General features: G+C 30.2%; 1 protein-coding gene across 2 annotated transcripts in view; it reads left to right on the top strand.

Moving 5' to 3' along the window:
* Nucleotides 1–20,397, top strand: part of LOC142223649 (acyl-CoA Delta-9 desaturase) — a 61,106-nt gene that overhangs the window by 37,166 nt on the left and 3,543 nt on the right. For both annotated transcript variants that reach the window (XM_075293531.1, XM_075293589.1), the window contains exons 2-4: nt 208–861; nt 15,663–15,793; nt 15,894–16,285. In XM_075293531.1, coding sequence (XP_075149646.1) covers nt 282–861; nt 15,663–15,793; nt 15,894–16,285 — 1,103 coding nt within the window. In that variant the 5' untranslated portion in view covers nt 208–281. The remainder of the gene's footprint in view (nt 1–207; nt 862–15,662; nt 15,794–15,893; nt 16,286–20,397) is intronic.

Below are 20,397 nucleotides of genomic sequence, written 5' to 3'. Positions count from 1 at the left end.
TATCTACAGAGCTGTCATCTTGCGTATATATTCCATATGCCAGTTAAAAACTTAACTGCTGAAATTTTTTCAGTTCAAGTTAACCGGAGAAAAGATATTTCCATTTTTCTTTCTGTTAACTGGCAGTTAAAGCCTAACGGAGCTATATGAAACTGGCCGTTAGTTATTATTATTTTTTTTTATAAATTTTCCATTTTCCAATTTCAGTTCGGCAACAATTAAACTGGATTCCAACAAATCTTTATAAAATCTCCCCAATTCCTCGCCCCCCAATACAAAAAATGTGCCTATCAACACCCACGACAACTGAGAACACTTCGGCTGGTAATACATCAGCGTCAGCAACGTGTTCTTCATCTAGTCAATGTCCCAATGCAACACATGTTGCATGCAATAACAATAACAACAACAATAGTAACCTCACACCAAAAACAACAAAACTAGCATGTAATGAAAATGTCAAGATCCAACAAAAAAATCATGACGATAGCAGTACTAAAAATCTAAGCAGTATTACAACATTACGTCGCAAGACAACACAAATAGGACAAGCTACAGAGGCTAATAATAATCATAGTGACAGTGCTTATGAAGATTACAATTCCAAAACCAAAGATTTACCATGTGATAGAGGATCGTCCACATCGTCATCATCACTGGGCTATAACGAAGAGAATGCTGTCTATAGAGAAATACCCAAAACCAAAGATCAACAAGAGGCTGTAGCGAGTAGCATGCAAGCTCAGGATTTTAAACCCGAGATCCGATGGCCAGATTTGGTGGCACAATTATATTTGCATTTGGGAGCCGTGTATGGTTTCTATTTGCTGTTCTCAGCAAAATCTCAAACATTCATGTGGCGTAAGTATTTAGTTAATAATTAAATTAAAGTAATTACATAAATAATAATAATTGATTATTATTGTTTCAAATACATTTTTAATTAAAAATGAACAAGTTTTCCTTTCCATCACTTTTTTTAACTGCACACAAAAATATTTTTTTGTCTTCAATCACGAAATTAATTGATGCAATTAATTTTTAATTGAAATGTCTTCAATCACAGAAATAATTAATTAATTGATCCAATTGAAAAATTAATTGATACTATAAATTTTTGTGATTGATTTATGTTTCAGTTAAAAAATTTGTTGAATTAAATTATTAATTGAATATTTTTATACCCACCACCATAGAATGGTGACGGGGGTATAATAAGTTTGTCATTCCGTTTGTAACACATCGAAATATCGATTTCCGACTATATAAAGTATATATATTCTTGATCAGGGAGAAATTCTAAGACGATATAACGATGTCCGTCTGTCTGTCTGTTGTAATCACGCTACAGTCTTCAATAATGAAGCAATCGTGCTGAAATTTCGCACAAACTCATCTTTTGTCTGCAGGCAGGTCAAGTTCGAAGATGGGCTATTCGGTCCAGGTTTTGATATATAAACCGATCTCCCGATTTGGGGCCTTGGGCTTATAGAAATCGTAGTTTTTATCCAATTTGCCTGAAATTTTAAATCTAGAGGTATTTTATGACCATAAAGTGGTGTGCCAAAAATGGTGAGTATCGGTTTATGTTTTGGTATAGCCCCCTAATAGACCGATCTCCCGATTTTACTTCTTGGGCTTATAGAAACCGCAGTTTTTATTCAATTTACCTGAAATTGGAAATCTAGAGGTATTGTAGGACCAAAAATACGTGTGCCAAAAATTGCGAGTATCGGTCCATGTTTTGGTATAGCCCCCATATAGACCGATCTCCCGATTTGGGGTCTTGGGCTTATAGAAACCGCAGTTTTTATCCAATTTACTTGAAATTGGATATCGAGAGGTACTTTAGAACCGTAAAGAGTTGTGCCAAAAATGGTGAGTATCGTTCCATGTTTTGGTATAGCCCCTATATAGACCGATCTCCCGATTTGGGGTCTTGGGCTTATAGAAACCGCAGTTTTTATCCAATTTGTCTGAAATTGAAAACCTAGAGGTACTTGAGGACCATCAAAAGGTGTGCCGAAAATGGTCCGTATCGTTCCATGTTTTGGTATAGCCCCCATATAGACCGATCTCCCGATTTTACATCTTGGGTTTATAGAATCCGTAGTTTATATACAATTTGCCTGAAATTGGAAATTTATAGGTATTTTAGGACCACAAAGAGGTTTGCCACAAATGGTGAGTATCGGTCCATATTTTGGTATGGTCCCCATATAAACCGACCTCCCGATTTTACTTCTTGGGCTTATAGAAACCGCAGTTTTTATTCAATTTACCTGAAATTGGAAATCTAGAGGTATTGTAGGACCACAAATACGTGTGCCAAAAATTGCGAGTATCGGTCCATATTTTGGTATAGCCCCCATAAAAACCGATCTTCCGATTTTACTTCTTGGGCTTATAGAAACCGCAGTTTTTATTAAATTTACCTGAAATTGGAAATCTAGAGGTATTGTAGGACCACAAATACGTGTGCCAAAAATTGCGAGTATCGGTCCATATTTTGGTATAGCTCCCATAAAAACCGATCTCCCGATTTTACTTCTTGGGCTTATAGAAACCGCAGTTTTTATCCAATTTACCTGAAATTGGATATCGAGAGGTACTTTAGAACCGTAAAGAGATGTGCCAAAAATGGTGAGTATCGGTCCATATTTTGGTATGGTCCCCATATAAACCGACCTCCCGATTTGGGGTCTTGGGCTTATAGAAACCGCAGTTTTTATCCAATTTGCCTGAAATTGAAAATCTAGAGGTACTTGAGGACCATCAAAAGGTGTGCCGAAAATGGTCCGTATCGTTCCATGTTTTGGTATAGCCCCCATATAGACCGATCTCCCGATTTTACATCTTGGGTTTATAGAATCCGTAGTTTATATACAATTTGCCTGAAATTGGAAATCTAGAGGTATTTTCGGGTCACAAAGAGGTGTGCCATAAATGGTGAGTATCGGTCGATGTTTTGATATAGCCCCCATAGAGACCGATATCCCCATTTTAGTTCTTGGCCTTCTAGAATCCGGAGTTTTTATCCAATTTGCCTGAAATTGGAAATCTAGAGGTATTTTCGGGCCATAAAGAGGTAATGCCTCCATATAGACCGACTTCACTTCTTGAGGGTATAGAAGGCGCACTGATCATGAAAATCGCTTGAAACTCAATGTAAAATTTCCAGATTATACTTCTCGGATGAAAATCTACAGATTTAAGATTTCAAATCAAGACGTTATTTTATAATTTTCTTGCACACTTACAAGAGATGTTAATGATTCCTCTAAAACTCAAATAAAAATGGTTCTTATAAATCCAGAATCTTATATAGTCCTCATAGGTGAAATTTTTAAATTTATCTTCGGGAAGTGTCCTCAAGCCCTCCTGAAATTTCAAAGGAAACCCTAATATTTGGTTCATGGTGGTGGGTATTTAAGATTCGGCCCGGCTGCTGTATATACTTGTTTAAAACTTAATTAGGACTTTAATTGGAAAAAAAAAGTTTCTGTGTGGCTTAGACTTCCGAGTTTTATTGAAAATTTAATTGTAGCAATTAATTTGTTAATTGAAAAAAAAATTCGAATTCAAACAACTTTTTAATTTGAATATACTGAAATTTAGCCGACAATTATTTTGTTAGACAGTTTTATTCGTTTTCAAAATATTCCCTATTAAGATCTATACACAAAACGTCCTGAGTACGTATAACCTCAAAAATGTCAAGGGTTGCCCAGTCCCGCCAAGTATTGAATTGAATATTTATACCCTGCCAAACTCTGTGGAATACCCAGAAGAAGACGGGATAGACATACGGTGCTCAGGGCCGGCCCCTGAGTCAATCTAGCCATGTCCGCCAGTCCGTCTGTCTGTGACCACATTTTTGTAATCAAAGTTTAGGTCGCAATTTTAGGCCAATAGACTTCAAATTTGGCACAAGTATGTATTTTGGGTCAGAATAAAACCCTCTTAACCCCCTAATGCCCAAGCCTGCCTTTAGGCAGGCTTCATTTAATAAGGAAGCTTTTACTAAAACACACCTTAAGACAACAAAAATTGGCAAACTAAAAAGAAAACTTATTCGAAACTATTCAAGAGGCTTTGCAGCATATTCTGAAATTTACCGTATAAATTTTCTCTTGCTTTTGTGTCGTTAACATTAAAAATTTAATCAGCTGGTAAAAAAATTGGGGCATTAGAGGGTTAATTTTGGAAGAAATTGGTTCTGTTTTAGATATATCCCCCATATGTATTTTTCGCCCGATATCTACTAATATGACGTCAGAAGCCATAAATTTTGCACAAGGAGTGCAATTAATAGTGTCGTAAAGTATGCCGAATTTGGTTGAAATCGGTTCAGATTTAGATATAGCACTCATATATATTTCACCCGATATGGACTTATATACGGCCCCAGAAGCTAGAATTTTGTCCTAATTCTCTTTAAATTTTGCACTGGGAGTAGAATTAATATTGTAGCTACACGCAAACAAGGTTAGGGTTAGGTTAGGTTAGGTGGCAGCCCGATGTATCAGGCTCACTTAGACTATTCAGTCCATTGTGATACCACATTGGTGAACTTCTCTCTTATCACTGAGTGCTGCCCGATTCCATGTTAAGCTCAATGTCAAGGGACCTTCTTTTTATAGCCGAGTCCGAATGGCGTTCCACATTACAGTGAAACCACTTAGAGAAGTTTTGAAACCCTCTTTTTGGTGTTCGGTCGAAGCAGGAATCGAACCCACGACCTTGTGTATGCAAGGCGGGGATTCTAACCATTGCACCACGGTGGCACGCAAAGAAAAAAATGTTTGGAAAACGTGTACCGAAAACGTTTTTCTTTTGTTAGAGTTTTTTGAATTGCTTCGAAAATTTTAAACTTTTATCACCAAAAAAATTCGTTTTGTTACAAATTTTTTATTTTTTCAATAAAAAAAGTTATTTTTGAAACAACAACGTAGTCCATTTCGTTTATATCAAACACTGTTCTTTTCTGACTTTAGGTCTTTAATAAGAAAAAACAAAATTGAATATAGTACAATGTAATGTTGAACATTTTTTCGGAATCTTCCGAACATATCTGGAATATATGTAAACAAAAACAACTTTGGTCGATGCAGGGATCGAACCGACGACCCTTGGCATGCAAGTTGGACGTAGCAACCACTGCTCCACGGTGCCAAACTAAATGTATGTTTCTGTTAAATAAACTTTGTTTAATCGGTTCGTGGGCGCCGCAAGCTATGCTATATAAATATAACTTATATGGATAATTATCTATTGATGACCATAACAGGTACATAGCTCAGTGGTTAGTGTGTTGGCTTACAAAGTGCATGGTCCGCGGTTCGATTCTCCGTCCAAGCGAAAGGTAAAAAAATTTTAAAAATTTATAAAATCGTATAATTTCTTCTACATTGGTGTTAAGAACTAAAAAACCTCGTGAATGTGAGGGAAAATGCAATTAGCAAGAAACCAACGTTTTTTTTTTGAGTTAGTCTTTATGAAATTGTTTTTACATCCTGGAAAAGAATAAACGTTTATCACAAAAAGTATATACTTTTCTTCCAAATACACTTCCTTACAGCGAAAAGCAAATGAGAAACGAACTTTGTTTGTCTAAAATTTCGTTTGGGAGGAAAGAATTATTTTTTTGCGTGTATGCATGCCGAATTTGGTTGAATTCGATTCAGATTTAGATATAGCTCCCATATATATATCTTTCCCCCGATTTTCATTCATATGACCACAGAGACCAAAGTTGTACTCTGATTTACGTGAAATTTTCCACAGGGAGTAGAATTAGCACAGTTACTATGCATGTCAAATTTGGATGAAATCGGTTCAGATTTAGATATAGCTTCCATATATATGTTTTTCTTATTTCGGCGAAAATGGTCAAGAGACCAACATTTTCCTTGTAAAATCGCCACTGCTAAGTCGAAAACTTGTAAGAATGACTTAAATTTCCGATTTTGTCCGGATCGGGTAAGATTTCAATATATGAATATGGAAAAAAAACTTTTTAATGTAGCACATTGGACGGATTTGATATGCTATCGAAAATGTGGATCTACAAAGTGGTGCAGGGTATAATATAGTCGGCCCCGTCCGACTTTAGACTTTCCTTATATGTTTTTAATACAATTATCATATTATTTGAAAATATATTAGTGACTATATGTTCGCCCAGTGCTTTGTAATTCAACAGTGTTTTGGAAAACATAGCATTTTTTACGGCCTTTTCAAATCAGACCAATAGTCAGCATCGCTCCACTGTGTCAAGGTACATTACATATTTTTTTCAAATACACGTGATTTTCATATTCCCATACATATATACATTCAAGCGAGTTTGCTTTATATATTAGAAAAATTTTTATTAAATGTAAATTGAAAGTCGAACATTTAATAGAGGAAAAACATTAATTTAATGGCTTTTAATAAACTGTTCTCCGTTGTCATTCATTTAAATGTTGAACAATGTTGCCAACTCTAGTTAGTTGGCGCCCAATATGAGATTCACACATTTTGTTGACACATTCAATTATACCACTTATTCATGGATGGACAAACAGATAGACATGGAGACTGCAGTCGTGGAGAAAAATTTCAATAGAGCGAGAAAACATGTGTTTGTCAACAAATACATAGAAGAAAATTGTATTGAAATTGGTTTCGAATCTAGTCTAATGGTAGGGTCACATTGGACAAATAATTTGCAGAAATCAAACAAGAATTCGTCGCCACAGTCAAATCAGCAAGAATTTATACGATATATGTATTTCCAAAATGTCACTGGAAAGAAGTTTTAGACTCATTTTAATCAAAATTTGTCGCTAGTGCGACCCTATGTCATCTAGTGACTTAAATTCTCCTTTTTTCTGTGTATGATAGAAAATACTCAGAAAAAAAATTATCAGCGAAATTTATCCAATAAAAGTTTTAATAGAATTTAATTAATTAATTGACTAATTTAATTTAACTAATTTTTTAATTGGATCAGGACATTTTTTAATTGGCGTTGGTGATTGATACTGTTATCATTTCCTCCGGTATCTGCTCTGGGTCACATTCGGCTGTCAAGCACGGTAGCCAGAGTTTGGTAAATTTCGACCAATGGTAGATTTTTTACTGTTTGGTAGATTGCTAAAATTCTTAATGTTTTGGTAGAATTTTTAAGATATTCCTCTCCAACTACGAGATACTTCAATTTCAATCAATTAAATTTTGACAAAATTTCATACAGAAATTAAATTTTGAATAATATTCTATAGAAATTAAATTTTGACAACATGTTCTAAGAAATAAAATTTGGACAAAATTTCCTATAGAAATAGAATTTTGATACAAGTACCTATTGAAATAAAATTTTGACAAAATAAACTATAGAAATTAAAATTTGATAAAATTACCTATAGAAATAAATTTTTGACAAAATTTTCTACAGAAATAAAATTTTGACAAAATTTCCTATAGAAATAAAATTTTGACAAAATTTCCTATAGAAATAAAATTTTGAAAAAAATACCTCCAGGTTTTGGAATTCAGGAAAATCGGCTAGACACCCAAGTAGTCAAATCGGAAGATCGGTCTACTATTTATGGACCTAAAATATTTCTAGATTTTCAATTTCGAGTAAATCGGATAAAAAGGGCGATGTCCAAATTTTGACAAAATATTCTATAGAAATAAAATGTTCTAAGAAATAAAATTTTGACAAAATTTTCTATAGAAATAAAATTTTAACAAAATTTTCTGTAGAAATAAAATTTTGACTAAATTTTCTATAGAAATAAAATGTTGACTAAATTTTTTATAGAAACAAAATTTTGAAAACATTTGTCATAGAAATAAAGTTTTCATAAAATTTTCTATAGAAATAAAATTTGGACAACATTTTCTATGGAAATAAAACATTGACAAAATTATCTATAGAAATAAAATGTTGACTAAATTTTCTATAGAAATAAAATTATGACAAAATTTTCTATAGAAATAAAATTTTGACAAAATTTTCTATAGAAATAAAATTTTGACTAAATTTTCTATAGAAATAAAATGTTGACTAAATTTTTTATAGAAACAAAATTTTGACAAAATTTTCTATAGAAATAAAATTTTGACAAAATTTTCTATAGAAATAAAATTTGGACAACATTTTCTATAGAAATAAAACATTGACAAAATTATCTATAGAAATAAAACATTGCAAAATTATCTATAGAAATAAAATGTTGACTAAATTTTCGATAGAAATAAAATTTTGACAAAATTTTCTATAGAAATAAAATTTTGACAAAATTTTCTATAGAAATAAAATTTTGACAAAATTTTCTATAGAAATAAAATTTTGACAAAATTTTCTATAGAAATAAAATTTTAACAAAATTTTCTGTAGAAATAAAATTTTGACTAAATTTTCTATAGAAATAAAATGTTGACTAAATTTTTTATAGAAACAACATTTTGACAAAATTTTCTATAGAAATAAAATTTTGACAAAATTTTCTATAGAAATAAAATTTTGACAAAATTTTCTATAGAAATAAAATTTTGACAAAATTTTCTATAGAAATAGAATTTTGACAAAATTTTCTATAGAAATAAAATTTTAACAAAATTTTCTGTAGAAATAAAATTTTAACAAAATTTTCTATAGAAATAAAATGTTGACTAAATTTTCTATAGAAATAAAATTTTGACAAAATTTTCTATAGAAATAAAGTTTTGACAAAATTTTCTATAGAAATAAAATTTGGACAACATGTTCTATAGAAATAAAACATTGACAAAATTATCTATAGAAATAAAATGTTGACTAAATTTTCTATAGAAATAAAATTTTGACAAAATTTTCTATAGAAATAAAATTTTGACAAAATTTTCTATAGAAATAAAATTTTGACAAAAATTTCTATAGAAATAAAATTTTGACAAAATTTTCTATAGAAATAAAATTTTAACAAAATTTTCTGTAGAAATAAAATTTTGACTAAATTTTCTATAGAAATAAAATGTTGACTAAATTTTTTATAGAAACAAAATTTTGACAAAATCTTCTATAGAAATAAAATTTTGACAAAATTTTATATAGAAATAAAATGTTGACAACATTTTCTATAGAAATAAAATTTTGACAAAATTTTCTGTAGGAATAAAATTTTGACAAAATTTTCTGTAGAAATAAAATTTTGACAAAGTTTTCTATAGAAATAAAATTTTTACAAAATTTTCTATAGAAATAAAATTTTGACAAACTTTTCTATGGAAATAAAATTGTGACAAAATTTTCTATAGAAATAAAATTTTGACAAAATTTTCTGTAGAAATAAAATTTTGACAAAATTTCCTATAGAAATAAAATATTGACTAAATTTTCTATTGAAATAAAATTTTAACTAAATTTTCTATAGAAATTAAATTTTATCAAAATTGTCTATAGAAATAAAATTTTGTCAAAATGTCCTATAGAAATAAAATTTTGCAAAAAAAAAAAAATTCTATAGAAATATAATTTTTTTAAAACTTCAAAATAATATTTTGAAGTTTGGTATATTTGTGGTAAAATTGTCTGCAAGTTTTGGTAGATTTTTCCGTGAAGGGAATACCTTGACGGCTAGCGGAATATCGTCAAATTAAAATCTAGTCTAATTCCTTGGCGGAAAATGGGATAGTGTTGACATCTCTTATTAAATTTTAACTCACTGCATGGCATTATTGTTGCCTGGCCTCATTACAAGTTTTTATTGAACTCCTACGTTGAATATTGAAAATATTACAAACAAGAAAACTTATAATTTTTGCCGACAGGATTTTTGCATTTGTTCGTATTTGTACCGCCTATCGAAACATTCATTCGAGATGTATTTCTACAACCACAAACAAGTTAATTATTGTATTTTTTCTCACTGTACCCCTATAAATCGTTACTTACATTTACTTTCTTATTAATGATATAGATTCGAATGTATTTACTTAACCAATTCGCAAGTCTGATATAGTTTATGGGTTTTAATTTCATTTTAATTCTAATTGTAAACACAGCGTCCATAACGAATACGATGATTGTTTTGAATATTATTGCCCACGTCATTTAAACTTCGGAACACTGATTTTAATGATGTAAGAGATGATTGAATTACAACAAAGAAAAAACTTTCTCGGTTAAAAATATTTATATACATAACGCAAAAAATTATAAATTATTATATATAAATATACATTTTTAACTGACATCAAACCGACATCTATGGTGATATTTCAATTAATTTTTATACTACGAATAAAATTTTATTAAATCTATAAATTTATTCACTAAATAAATTTGAAAATGCGTTTAGGTTTTTTATTTATGTACACATTTTATTTAGATTTTTTCTTATTGAAGTGATTAGAAGGTCACGAAGGCAAGTTGGAAGTTTATATGGGTACATGAAAACCTGAACCTACACTGGAAAAAATATTGTCATGAGCACAGATATTTCATGTCCTTAAACTGCGAAAGCGAATTTTGATTACTACAGATGGCGCATTTCACTAATATAAAATATTTTCTTTGCCCAAAAGTCGATAAACTTTTCAATGAAGTTGGTTACATGAAAGAAAATTTTGCTTCACTAAAGTCGATATGACTTCAATAATTCTGGAAAGTCCTTTAAAATTTATGAAATCGTCTTTAGTTTTGTTGAAACGGGTTCAAAAATAGGACATGAAATAGGAGAAATATGGCTTCATCTTTGAAGGCTGTAGCGTACCGGAAATCGACATTTCGATGTGGTACAATCACGGTTGTCACTCGAGTCAAAAATAATCTACCAAAATTTGGAGCAAATTTTACCAAAATACTACCAAACAAAAAAATCTTATTTTATCAAAATTTAATTTCTATAAATATTTCATCTAAATTTTATTTTTAGAAAGAAAGGATAGAACATTTTATCAAGTCTTTACTCCTATAGAAAATTTTGTCAAAATTATATTTCTATAGAAGATTTTGTCAAAAAATTTTGTGTTTATAAAAAATGTCAAAATTTTATTTTTATAGAAAATGTCGTCAAAATTTTATTTTTACAGAATTTTGTCAACATTTTATTTCTAGAGAAAATTTTGTCAAAATATTATTTCTATGGAAAATTTTGTCGAATCTTTATTTCTATGTTATAGAAAATTGTGTCAAAATTTTATTTCTATAGAAAAATTTGTCAACATTTTATTTCAATAGAAAATTTTGTCAAATCTTTATTTAGATAGAAAATTTTGTCAAAATTGTATTCCCATAGAAAATTATGTAAAAATTTTATTTTTATGGACAGTTTTGTCAAAATTTTATTTTTTTGGAAAATTTTGTCAAAATTGTATTTTTATCAAAATTTTATTTTTACGGAAAATTTTGAAAAAAAAACTTTATTTCTTGGGAATATTTTGTCAAAACTTTATTTCTTGGGAATATTTTGTCAAAATTTTATTTTTATAAAAAATTTTGTAAACATTTTATTTTTATAGAAAATTTTATCAATATTTTATTTTTATAGAAAATTTTGTCAAAAAGTTTATTTTTGTAGACAATTTTGTCAAAATTTTATTTTTATAGAAAATTTTATCAAAACTTTGTTTTTGTAGAAAATGTTGCCTAAATTTTATTTTTATAAAAATTTTTGTCTAAATTATATTTCTATAAAAAATTTTGTCATAATTGTATTTTTAAAGAAAACTTTGGCAAAATTTTATTTTTATGAAAATTTTGTCAAAATTTAATTTTTATAGAAATTTTTGTCAAATTTTTATTTATATGAAAATTTAGTCAAAATTTTATTTTTATAGAAAAATTTGTCAAATCTTTATTTCGATAGAAAATGTTGTCAAAATTTTATTTTTATAGAAAATTTTGTCAAAATTTTATTTTTATAGAAAATTTTGTCAAAATTTTATTTTCATAGAAAATTTTGTCAAAAAGTATTTTTGTAGAAAATTTTGTCAAAATTATATTTTTATGGAAAATTTTATCAAAACTTTGTTTTTGTAGAAAATGTTGCCAAAATTTTATTTTTATTGAAATTTTTGTCAAAATTTTATTTCTATAAAAAATTTTGTCAAAATTGTATTATTAAAGAAAACTTTGGAAAAAATTTATTTTGATGAAAATTTTGTCAAATTTTTTTCAAAATTTTATTTTTATAGAAAATTTTGTCAAATTTTTATTTATATGAAAATTTTGTCAAAATTTTATTTTTATAGAAAATTTTGTCAAATCCTTATTTCGATAGAAAATGTTGTCAAAAATTTTATTTTTATAGAAAATTTTGTCCATATTTTATTTTTATAGAAAATTTTGTCAAAATTTTAGTTTTATAAAAAATTTTGTCAAAATTTTATTTTTATAAAAAATTTTGTTAAATTTTTATTTTTATAGAAAAATTTGTTAAATTTTTTAAAGAAAATTTTGTCAACATTTTTTCAAAATTTTATTTTTATTAAAAATTTTGTCAAATTTTTATTTATATGAACATTTTGTCAAAATTTTATTTTTATAGAAAATTTTGTTAAACTTTTTTTATCGGAAATTTTGTCAAAATTTTATTTTTATAGAAAATTTTGTCAAAATTCTATTTTTATAGAAAATTTTGCCAACATTTTATTTTGTTTTTAAAGAAAATATTGACAAAATTTTATTTTTATAGAAAATTTTGTTAAACTTTTTTTATCGGAAATTTTGTCAAAATTTTATTTTTATGGAAAATTTTGTCAAAATTCTATTTTTATAGAAAATTTTGCCAACATTTTATTTTATAGAAAATTTTGCCAACATTTTATTTTTAAAGAAAATTTTGTCCAAATGTTATTTTTATAGAAAGTTTTGTCAAATCTTTATTTCGATAGAAAATGTTGTCAAAATTTTATTTTTATAGAAAATTTTGTCCAAATTTTATTTTTAAAAAAAAATTTTGTCAAAATTTTGTTTTTATAGAAAATTTTGTTAAATTTTTATTTTTATAGAAAATTTTGTCAACATTATTTCAAACTTTTATTTTTCTTGAAAATTTTGTCAAATTTTTATTTATATGAAAATTTTGTAAAAATTTTATTTTTATAGAAAATTTTGTCAAAATTTTATTTTTTATAGAAAATTTTGCCAACATTTTATTTTTAAAGAAAATTTTGTCCAAATTTTATTTTTATAGAAAGTTTTGTCAAAATTTAATTTTTATAGAAAATTTTGTCAAAATTTTAATAAACTTTTATTTTTATAGAAAATTATATTATATTTTTGTATAAAATTTTGTGAAATCTTTATTTCTATAAAAAAATTTTATTAAAATTTTATTTCTAAGAAAATTTTGCACGTATTAGTTGGAGAGATATATTTTGCAAAATATACCAAAACATGAAGAATTCTACCAATTTACCAAGCTGTAAAAAACCTCAAATTTTTATAGAATTCTACCAACTGTGGTAACCGTAGTTACAATCTGAATGGCAAAATTTTCATTCCCCCATTTTTGAGGGGGGTATAAAAACAGAACAAAATTTACACCCACGTCATAAGTTAAGGATTATAACTAAATCGGTCTAACTGACAGATGGGGGTTTATTTATGTCATTCATTAATTAATAGCAAGTTTGACATATATTTTAAGACTTTATTTTTTTTTAATTTATTTATACCATCATTATGATACTCATTCTTAAATTTTGTGGTGTGAATTGCAATTTCCAAAAAACAGAAGACACACAAATTATGGTAATAATCATCAATATAAACAAAATAATCAATAAACTAAATGAACTTTGACCAACGCTCAAATGAAACTGATGATCATCATTAGAAATGTTCAAAATGATTCAATGTTGTGGGGAACAAAACGTGTCAAATGGAAGATTTCATCATAAATAGAACACATATACAATTATACCAGCCCAGCGGCGGAATTGAGAAGGACCTTGCAAATTCAGGCATGTTAAATGCCTTAAATTGGAAGGAGTTGTGTTTATAAGGCATGCATGTGTACTGATTTTACATTCATCGGAAGCCTTCTAAAATCAGACCTGTATTTAAGCATTGCGTTTCATTTACTTTTTTCATTTTATGCACACCGACATTCTCTCTGCCTTCTTTATAGCAAGTTGTATAGCATGGGTGTTAAAATTACACAGAAAAAAAATTCACGAAAATTTCTCCAATTAAAATCTTAATTGAGTTTAAAAAAATATTCAATTAAAAATTTAATTGATTCAACAAATTTTTTAATTGAAATAAAAATCAATCACACAAATTAGTAGTATCAATTAATTTTTTAATTGGATCAATTAATTATTTAATTGACTGTCAATTAATTTTTTAATTGATACTATCATTTATGTGATTGAAGACATTTCAAATAAAAAATTAATTGGATCAATTAATTTCGTGATTGAATCAGAAAAAAATTTTTTTGTGTGTATGTAGCAAGAGAGATGTCTAGTGCTCTCGTTTAAAAGAGAGCTTTAAAATTTTTTACATTCCTATTAATTTATAATTAGAATGCATTTGTAATGCCTTTGGAAGTCAAACGGTTATTTCATATTATGACAATCCCCGACTTACAAATAGAAATGAATAGGCATGTAATTGCATTGCTTTCCACTTCCAAAAATAAGCTATTAGGAATGCGTAGGATTTGTGTGCGTGTATGTTAGAGGAATTGTATTTTAACATTTTCTACCCCCAAACAAAAACAAAAATGAAACATAGCAACATTTGAAATTTATAACTATTTATGTCAGAGAATATTTTCATTAATGCCATGTGGATAATAATTTAGCGTACGCCAGTACATGCTATTCGTTAGTTGAATTCTTGATCTGGTAAAGTACGTACGTCTTCCAAATTGCAAAGTGTTTCGCATTTGCGATAGTAACCTTAAGTATAAAACTCTAACGGTAAGCCTTTAATTTTATTTTATTATTTTCATTTTTTAATGCATTTTAGTTCTTTCAGATCTTGACAATAAATTTACCGAAACGCAGAAAGAATATAGACCCCAGACGAATCAAATATAGTGATATCTTGGGGAGTGACTTGACATTTTCTTTATGTTTTTATATATCTCTGAACGCTAATCTTTTTTAATGTTAAAAATAAATAAATTTGAAACAAAAGCATACAAATTTAATACCGGATTATTTATTTATCATAACGGCATTATTTTGGGAATGTGTATGGAAGGCCATCCTAAACGAGAACCCGTATAGCGCTACAACATGCCTACAATAGGAAGGACGTGAGAAGTAGTTATATTATCAGTAATTATGTAGGTGTTTTATATACACTCCTGTAAGCCTCCTTCTTTTTGGAGGGCTGGTGAAGGGTCTTTTATGGAAGCTACAAATAAGGCCTTGCCCTCCAATCTCACCCTATGTTAAATGGAAAGGAAGGTGTAATGTCCTAAGCAGGCCTCTGTAATGCCTAGACCGGCCTGGAAGGAGGCCTTCCAACCACATGAACTACGCCGCTGGGAGTGTTTACATACACACACACACAAACACACACCCATGTATACAATACAATTTCCAATAGAAAATGCTAAAGAAAACAATTTAAATATATTTAACGAAAGTGCTGATAAATTGAGAGTATCCATTCATTTAACGACAAATTCACCCCCCCCCCCCTTCTTGATTCATTTCAGTTGTTCTGGCTGTATGGGTTTCTGGTATTGGCATAACAGCGGGAGCCCATCGTTTGTGGTCGCATAAATCATATAACGCTTCATTGCCGTTGCGTATTGTATTGATTTTCTTATTCACCATAGCGGGCCAGGTGAGTATACTCAATTAATGTTATAGACCCCGTCCCCACCAACTATATTGGGGTATGGGTAAAAAGGCTTGTTCTAATGATCTTTGTTTTCTTCCCATAGCGTGATGCCTATACCTGGGCCTTAGATCATCGAATCCATCACAAATTCTCTGAGACTGAAGCAGATCCCCATAATGCTAAAAGAGGCTTTTGGTTTGCCCATGTTGGCTGGTTATTCTTGACACCCCACCCTAAGGTTGCCGAGAAGCGTAAAGTTATCGATATGTCCGATTTGGAAAACGACGGAGTTGTTATGTTTCAACGGAAATGGTTCATACCCATGTTTGCTTTAATCTCGATTGGATTGCCTGTCTTGGTGCCTTGGCATTTTTGGGGAGAGTCATTGTGGAAGTCATTTTGGATTTGTTTCAATTTGAGATTTACAACAACTTTGAATGCGGCCTTCTTTGTGAACAGTGTTGCCCATATGTGGGGCTCACGACCTTATGATAAGTAAGTTTATTGAATATATTTAATTGGGAATTAATTACAGAATATACGAGTAGTTAGTACGATGCGTTTGATATGGACAAAATATGGCTCTAAAAAGACTGACTGGAGACTCCAAGTATGTTTGCATTTTGACATTCTTTTCATGATTTCCTGAGTAGAGTTTAGTATGACATCTCTGTTAATCCGTGTTGTTTGCACGAATGAAGGAATATTCTATCATCACGTACCAAATTTTGGAAAATGAACTTGGACTGAAGCTATTGCAGTTGCAAAAAATGCAATAGCTCACCGATGAACAAAAAAAGTTAGACTGGAAAGAGCCAAGGAGTTGCTTCGCTTGAACGAAGTGAACGAATTTGTTTTCTTCCTATGAGAAGCTATTCCAAATTGAACAGTTTTTAACACAAAAAATTTCTACAACTTGATCCTAAATCCTCTTGCCCATTGCTAACATATGTTCCAGTCATGGTCGAAGAAGGGTGTATTCTTGGCAAAGAAGTAGCACCCGAGTCCGTTACAGATATATAGTGGCGCCCAACGTGAGCCCATATCATATGTTTTTTTTCTATTGAGGGTAGCTACACAGATACGGTACAAAATGTGCACTTTCGATTAGCAACCAGAACTCAAGAGCCGCCGTAATGCCCGATGACCGCTCCCCACTCGAATTCATCGACCGTAGAGTCAACATATTATCGTGAAAATGTCTTAAATATAGAATTAAATCTCTGGCAAACAAACGGACCATGGTCATTCCAACAAGACTCAGTCATGACAGCCCGAATGGCTTAAAATGGAGGTTCCTCTCTTTACGTCATTTGTTGGACACAGTGCAGATGAGTAGTGGGCTCTACATGGGTCCTGCACCGAAAGGTGACACACTGGATTTATGAGAGCGTAATAAGACCGATCCTGACATACAGGTCGTTAGTCTGGTGGACATCAATGGAGAAGAGGTGCTACTTTTAGTGCTAATTTCACACTGGGTCCAAGGGACATATTATATTGGCATAACTGGAGCAATGAAGACTACGTCAATACTGGACAAATGCTGGACTTAAGACCTATAGAGGTTCAAAGCGTAGCATGAAATGTTGGGAGAATGGATGGAAACACGAAACATGACGAATCATCATAGGATAATTGGGGAAACGGCGAGTGAAATGGCGAATTCCGCAACAATCCATGATGGTATTCCTGTTGTGGCCATAGCTGACGAGTGTGACATTTTGATGCCCGTGAGATGGTAGTGAGAAAATAGGACCTCATAACGGACACCAGAGGGAAATAACTACTACATCGATGGATCAAACAAGGGTTAGAGGACGGAACTTGACGTATATGTGCATAATCCAGACACCGCACTCCTATTCCGTTTGCAGGACCACAGCACAATTCTGCAGGCAGAAGTGCGCGCCATAACTGAATGTGTTAAATGGCTCCGAAATAACACGAGACCAACAAATGTGAACATTTTCACAGATTGCCAGATGGAAATGAAGATAACAGCGGATATAAAGGTTCGATCGCGTATTGGATCATGCTTTTCCATTCCATATTGGAATGGAAAAGCATGATCAATGAATACTCCGAATACGAAAGGATCTGTACTACATGGGTGCCGGAACATGCCGCAATAAGAGGAAACGTAAAGACAAATGATCTGGCGATAAGAGCTACGACACATAGGGAATTGAACTTAAAGAACGCAAAACCAATACAAGGAACGCGTGTCGGGTTGGATGAATGGGTACGGAATACACATAAAGCGATGTGGATTAATGCAACGTACGGAAAGGCGACGAAAAAAGACTGTAAAACTACTCAAGCAGAGTAGGACTACAGTCAGGAGGCCCGTGCAAATAATACCCGCGCACATAGAATTGAGAGAATATCTGTGCCGAATAGGAGAAACAAAGGCGTGTTCTGAGGATGATGATACATTCGGTACTGCCTTGTGATTCGGGACCTGGGCCAGCTTACAAAGAGGGACTTTAAACAAATTAGGGAATTCGTTAGATATAGAGAGATTCTGGAATAAAAAAGGTTACGTTAGAACGATGAAATTAGAGCGCACAAAAAGCCGAATTCTGGCTTAGGTGTACGTCAGCCTCTTTTCAACTCAAGCTAGTCTAACCAATCATATATAGCATTTTAACTTCAAATGAAACCTTTTTCAAATCAAATGAAACCTTTTTCAAATCAAATGAAACCTTTTCCAAATCAAGTGAAACCTTTTTCAAACCAAATGAAACCTTTTTCAAATTAAATGAAACTTTTTCCATTTCAAATGAAACTTTTTCCATTTCAATTGAAACTTTTTTCAAATCAAATGAATCTCTAAAACCAAAGGAATTCTTTTTAATGAATGAATTTATAATTAGCCCGCAAAATTATTTTGAAAGGAATTGGTATATCACTAAAAGCAACAATACACTTTTGAAGAATTATTTCGTTGAAGAATTAAGTGTTCCTTTCTTATTTGTGCACTCAACTAATGCTGAAATTATTGATTATCCAATTCTTAATTTAGGACTGCACGCCCTCTTAAATATAAGCTCGATTTTAATTGAATATAGCTATGGTAAACGTTATTCAAAAATTTATTAGGATTTTTAATTAAATTAAAGTCGCTATTACTAATCGATGTCTAATATTCTCATGGGAAATTTCATCCAATCGAAAATCCATAATGCGTTATAGTAACTATTGTAATTTTTCATACGAAATTTAAAAAATAAAACAAATTTCTTTGAAGTCAGTTGTAAACTAAGAATTTGTAAGTCTAAATTCTTTTTTTGTGTACGGCCCAAATCCGAACATTTTTTTTTTGGAAAATTTTCATATCCCAGCAAAAAATTCGGAAGTTCTTCCAAAGTCATTACCCGTAATGTACATCCAAAAATAGAGATGGAACTAATTTTAACATTACGATACATAAAAATTATTTGTTTTACTATGTTTTCGCAATAAATTAAAATTTTCTGAATTTTACCAGAGATAAAACACAGTAAGGACAAAAAAATAATGGAAATTTCCAAAAAATATTTAAAAAGTGTACTGATCCATTTCTCGGCAGACGTGGAATTTGCGATCAAATATTTGTCAGCGTTATCTAAAAGTCCTTTACGTAAAGATACAATTAGAAGCGTTAATATTTATTTATGAGTTTCCTTATTTGTTTTTTTTTATGAAATCTAAAACACTGAAATATCAAAGAACATTATCATTGCGTTTTTTACTACGTTTTTTGCTGATCTTCTTTTTCAGTCGTAAAGTATAAATTGTTTAGCCATGTCATTTGTTTCCTTCATGTACACAGTACTTATACCCCAACCATCAATGGTCTATATATGAATTCGAATAAAAATCTGGATCAAAATTTTATTAAAAATTCAAAAATTCATTTGATTTGAAAAAAGTTTCATTTGAAATGAAAAGGGTTTCGTTTGATTTGTAAAATGTTTCATTTGATTTGAGAAAGGTTTTATTTGATTTGCAAAAGGTTTCATTTGATTTGAAAAATGATTCATTTGGTTTGAAAAAGGTTTCATTTGAAATGTAAAAGGTTTCATTTGAAGTGAAAATGCTATACCTACGTACTATAATTTTCCATAACAAAATGAAACTCCACCCATAGAAAAAATAATGAATGGATTGCACGCTTCACAGCGATCCGTTCATGAAAATTAATCAACACACGTGTGGGGTCAAACGGGGAACAGACGGTGTTAATCTGACAACAATAAAATGACACCATTCGTTGTCAAAACAACAACCCGCGTTCATGATCTGAAAATGTAAAGATACGAATTTAAAACATTTGGCCAGGCCAAATCGTTTGTACCCTCCACCATGGATTGCGTAGAAACTTCTACGAAAGACTGTCATCCACAATCGAATTACTTGGGTTGTGGTAATACTTACCGATGGTAAGGTATCTTAAAACTTCTTAACATCGTCTTCTAAATTGTAAATTAGCCCATACGTGGTATATATTAGATAAAAAAAGTATGTATAGGTAGGTCCACAAATAATTACGAACCGATATGGACTTTTGCACGGTACTTAGAGAGCCAGAATTGAAATATGGAGGTCGCTTATATGGGGGC

This window comes from Haematobia irritans, chromosome 1 (assembly GCF_050003625.1).
Source record: "Haematobia irritans isolate KBUSLIRL chromosome 1, ASM5000362v1, whole genome shotgun sequence".
Taxonomy (NCBI): domain Eukaryota; kingdom Metazoa; phylum Arthropoda; class Insecta; order Diptera; family Muscidae; genus Haematobia; species Haematobia irritans.
The sequence above is the reverse complement of the archived record's forward strand: the minus strand, read 5'-3'. Positions and strand labels throughout refer to the sequence as shown.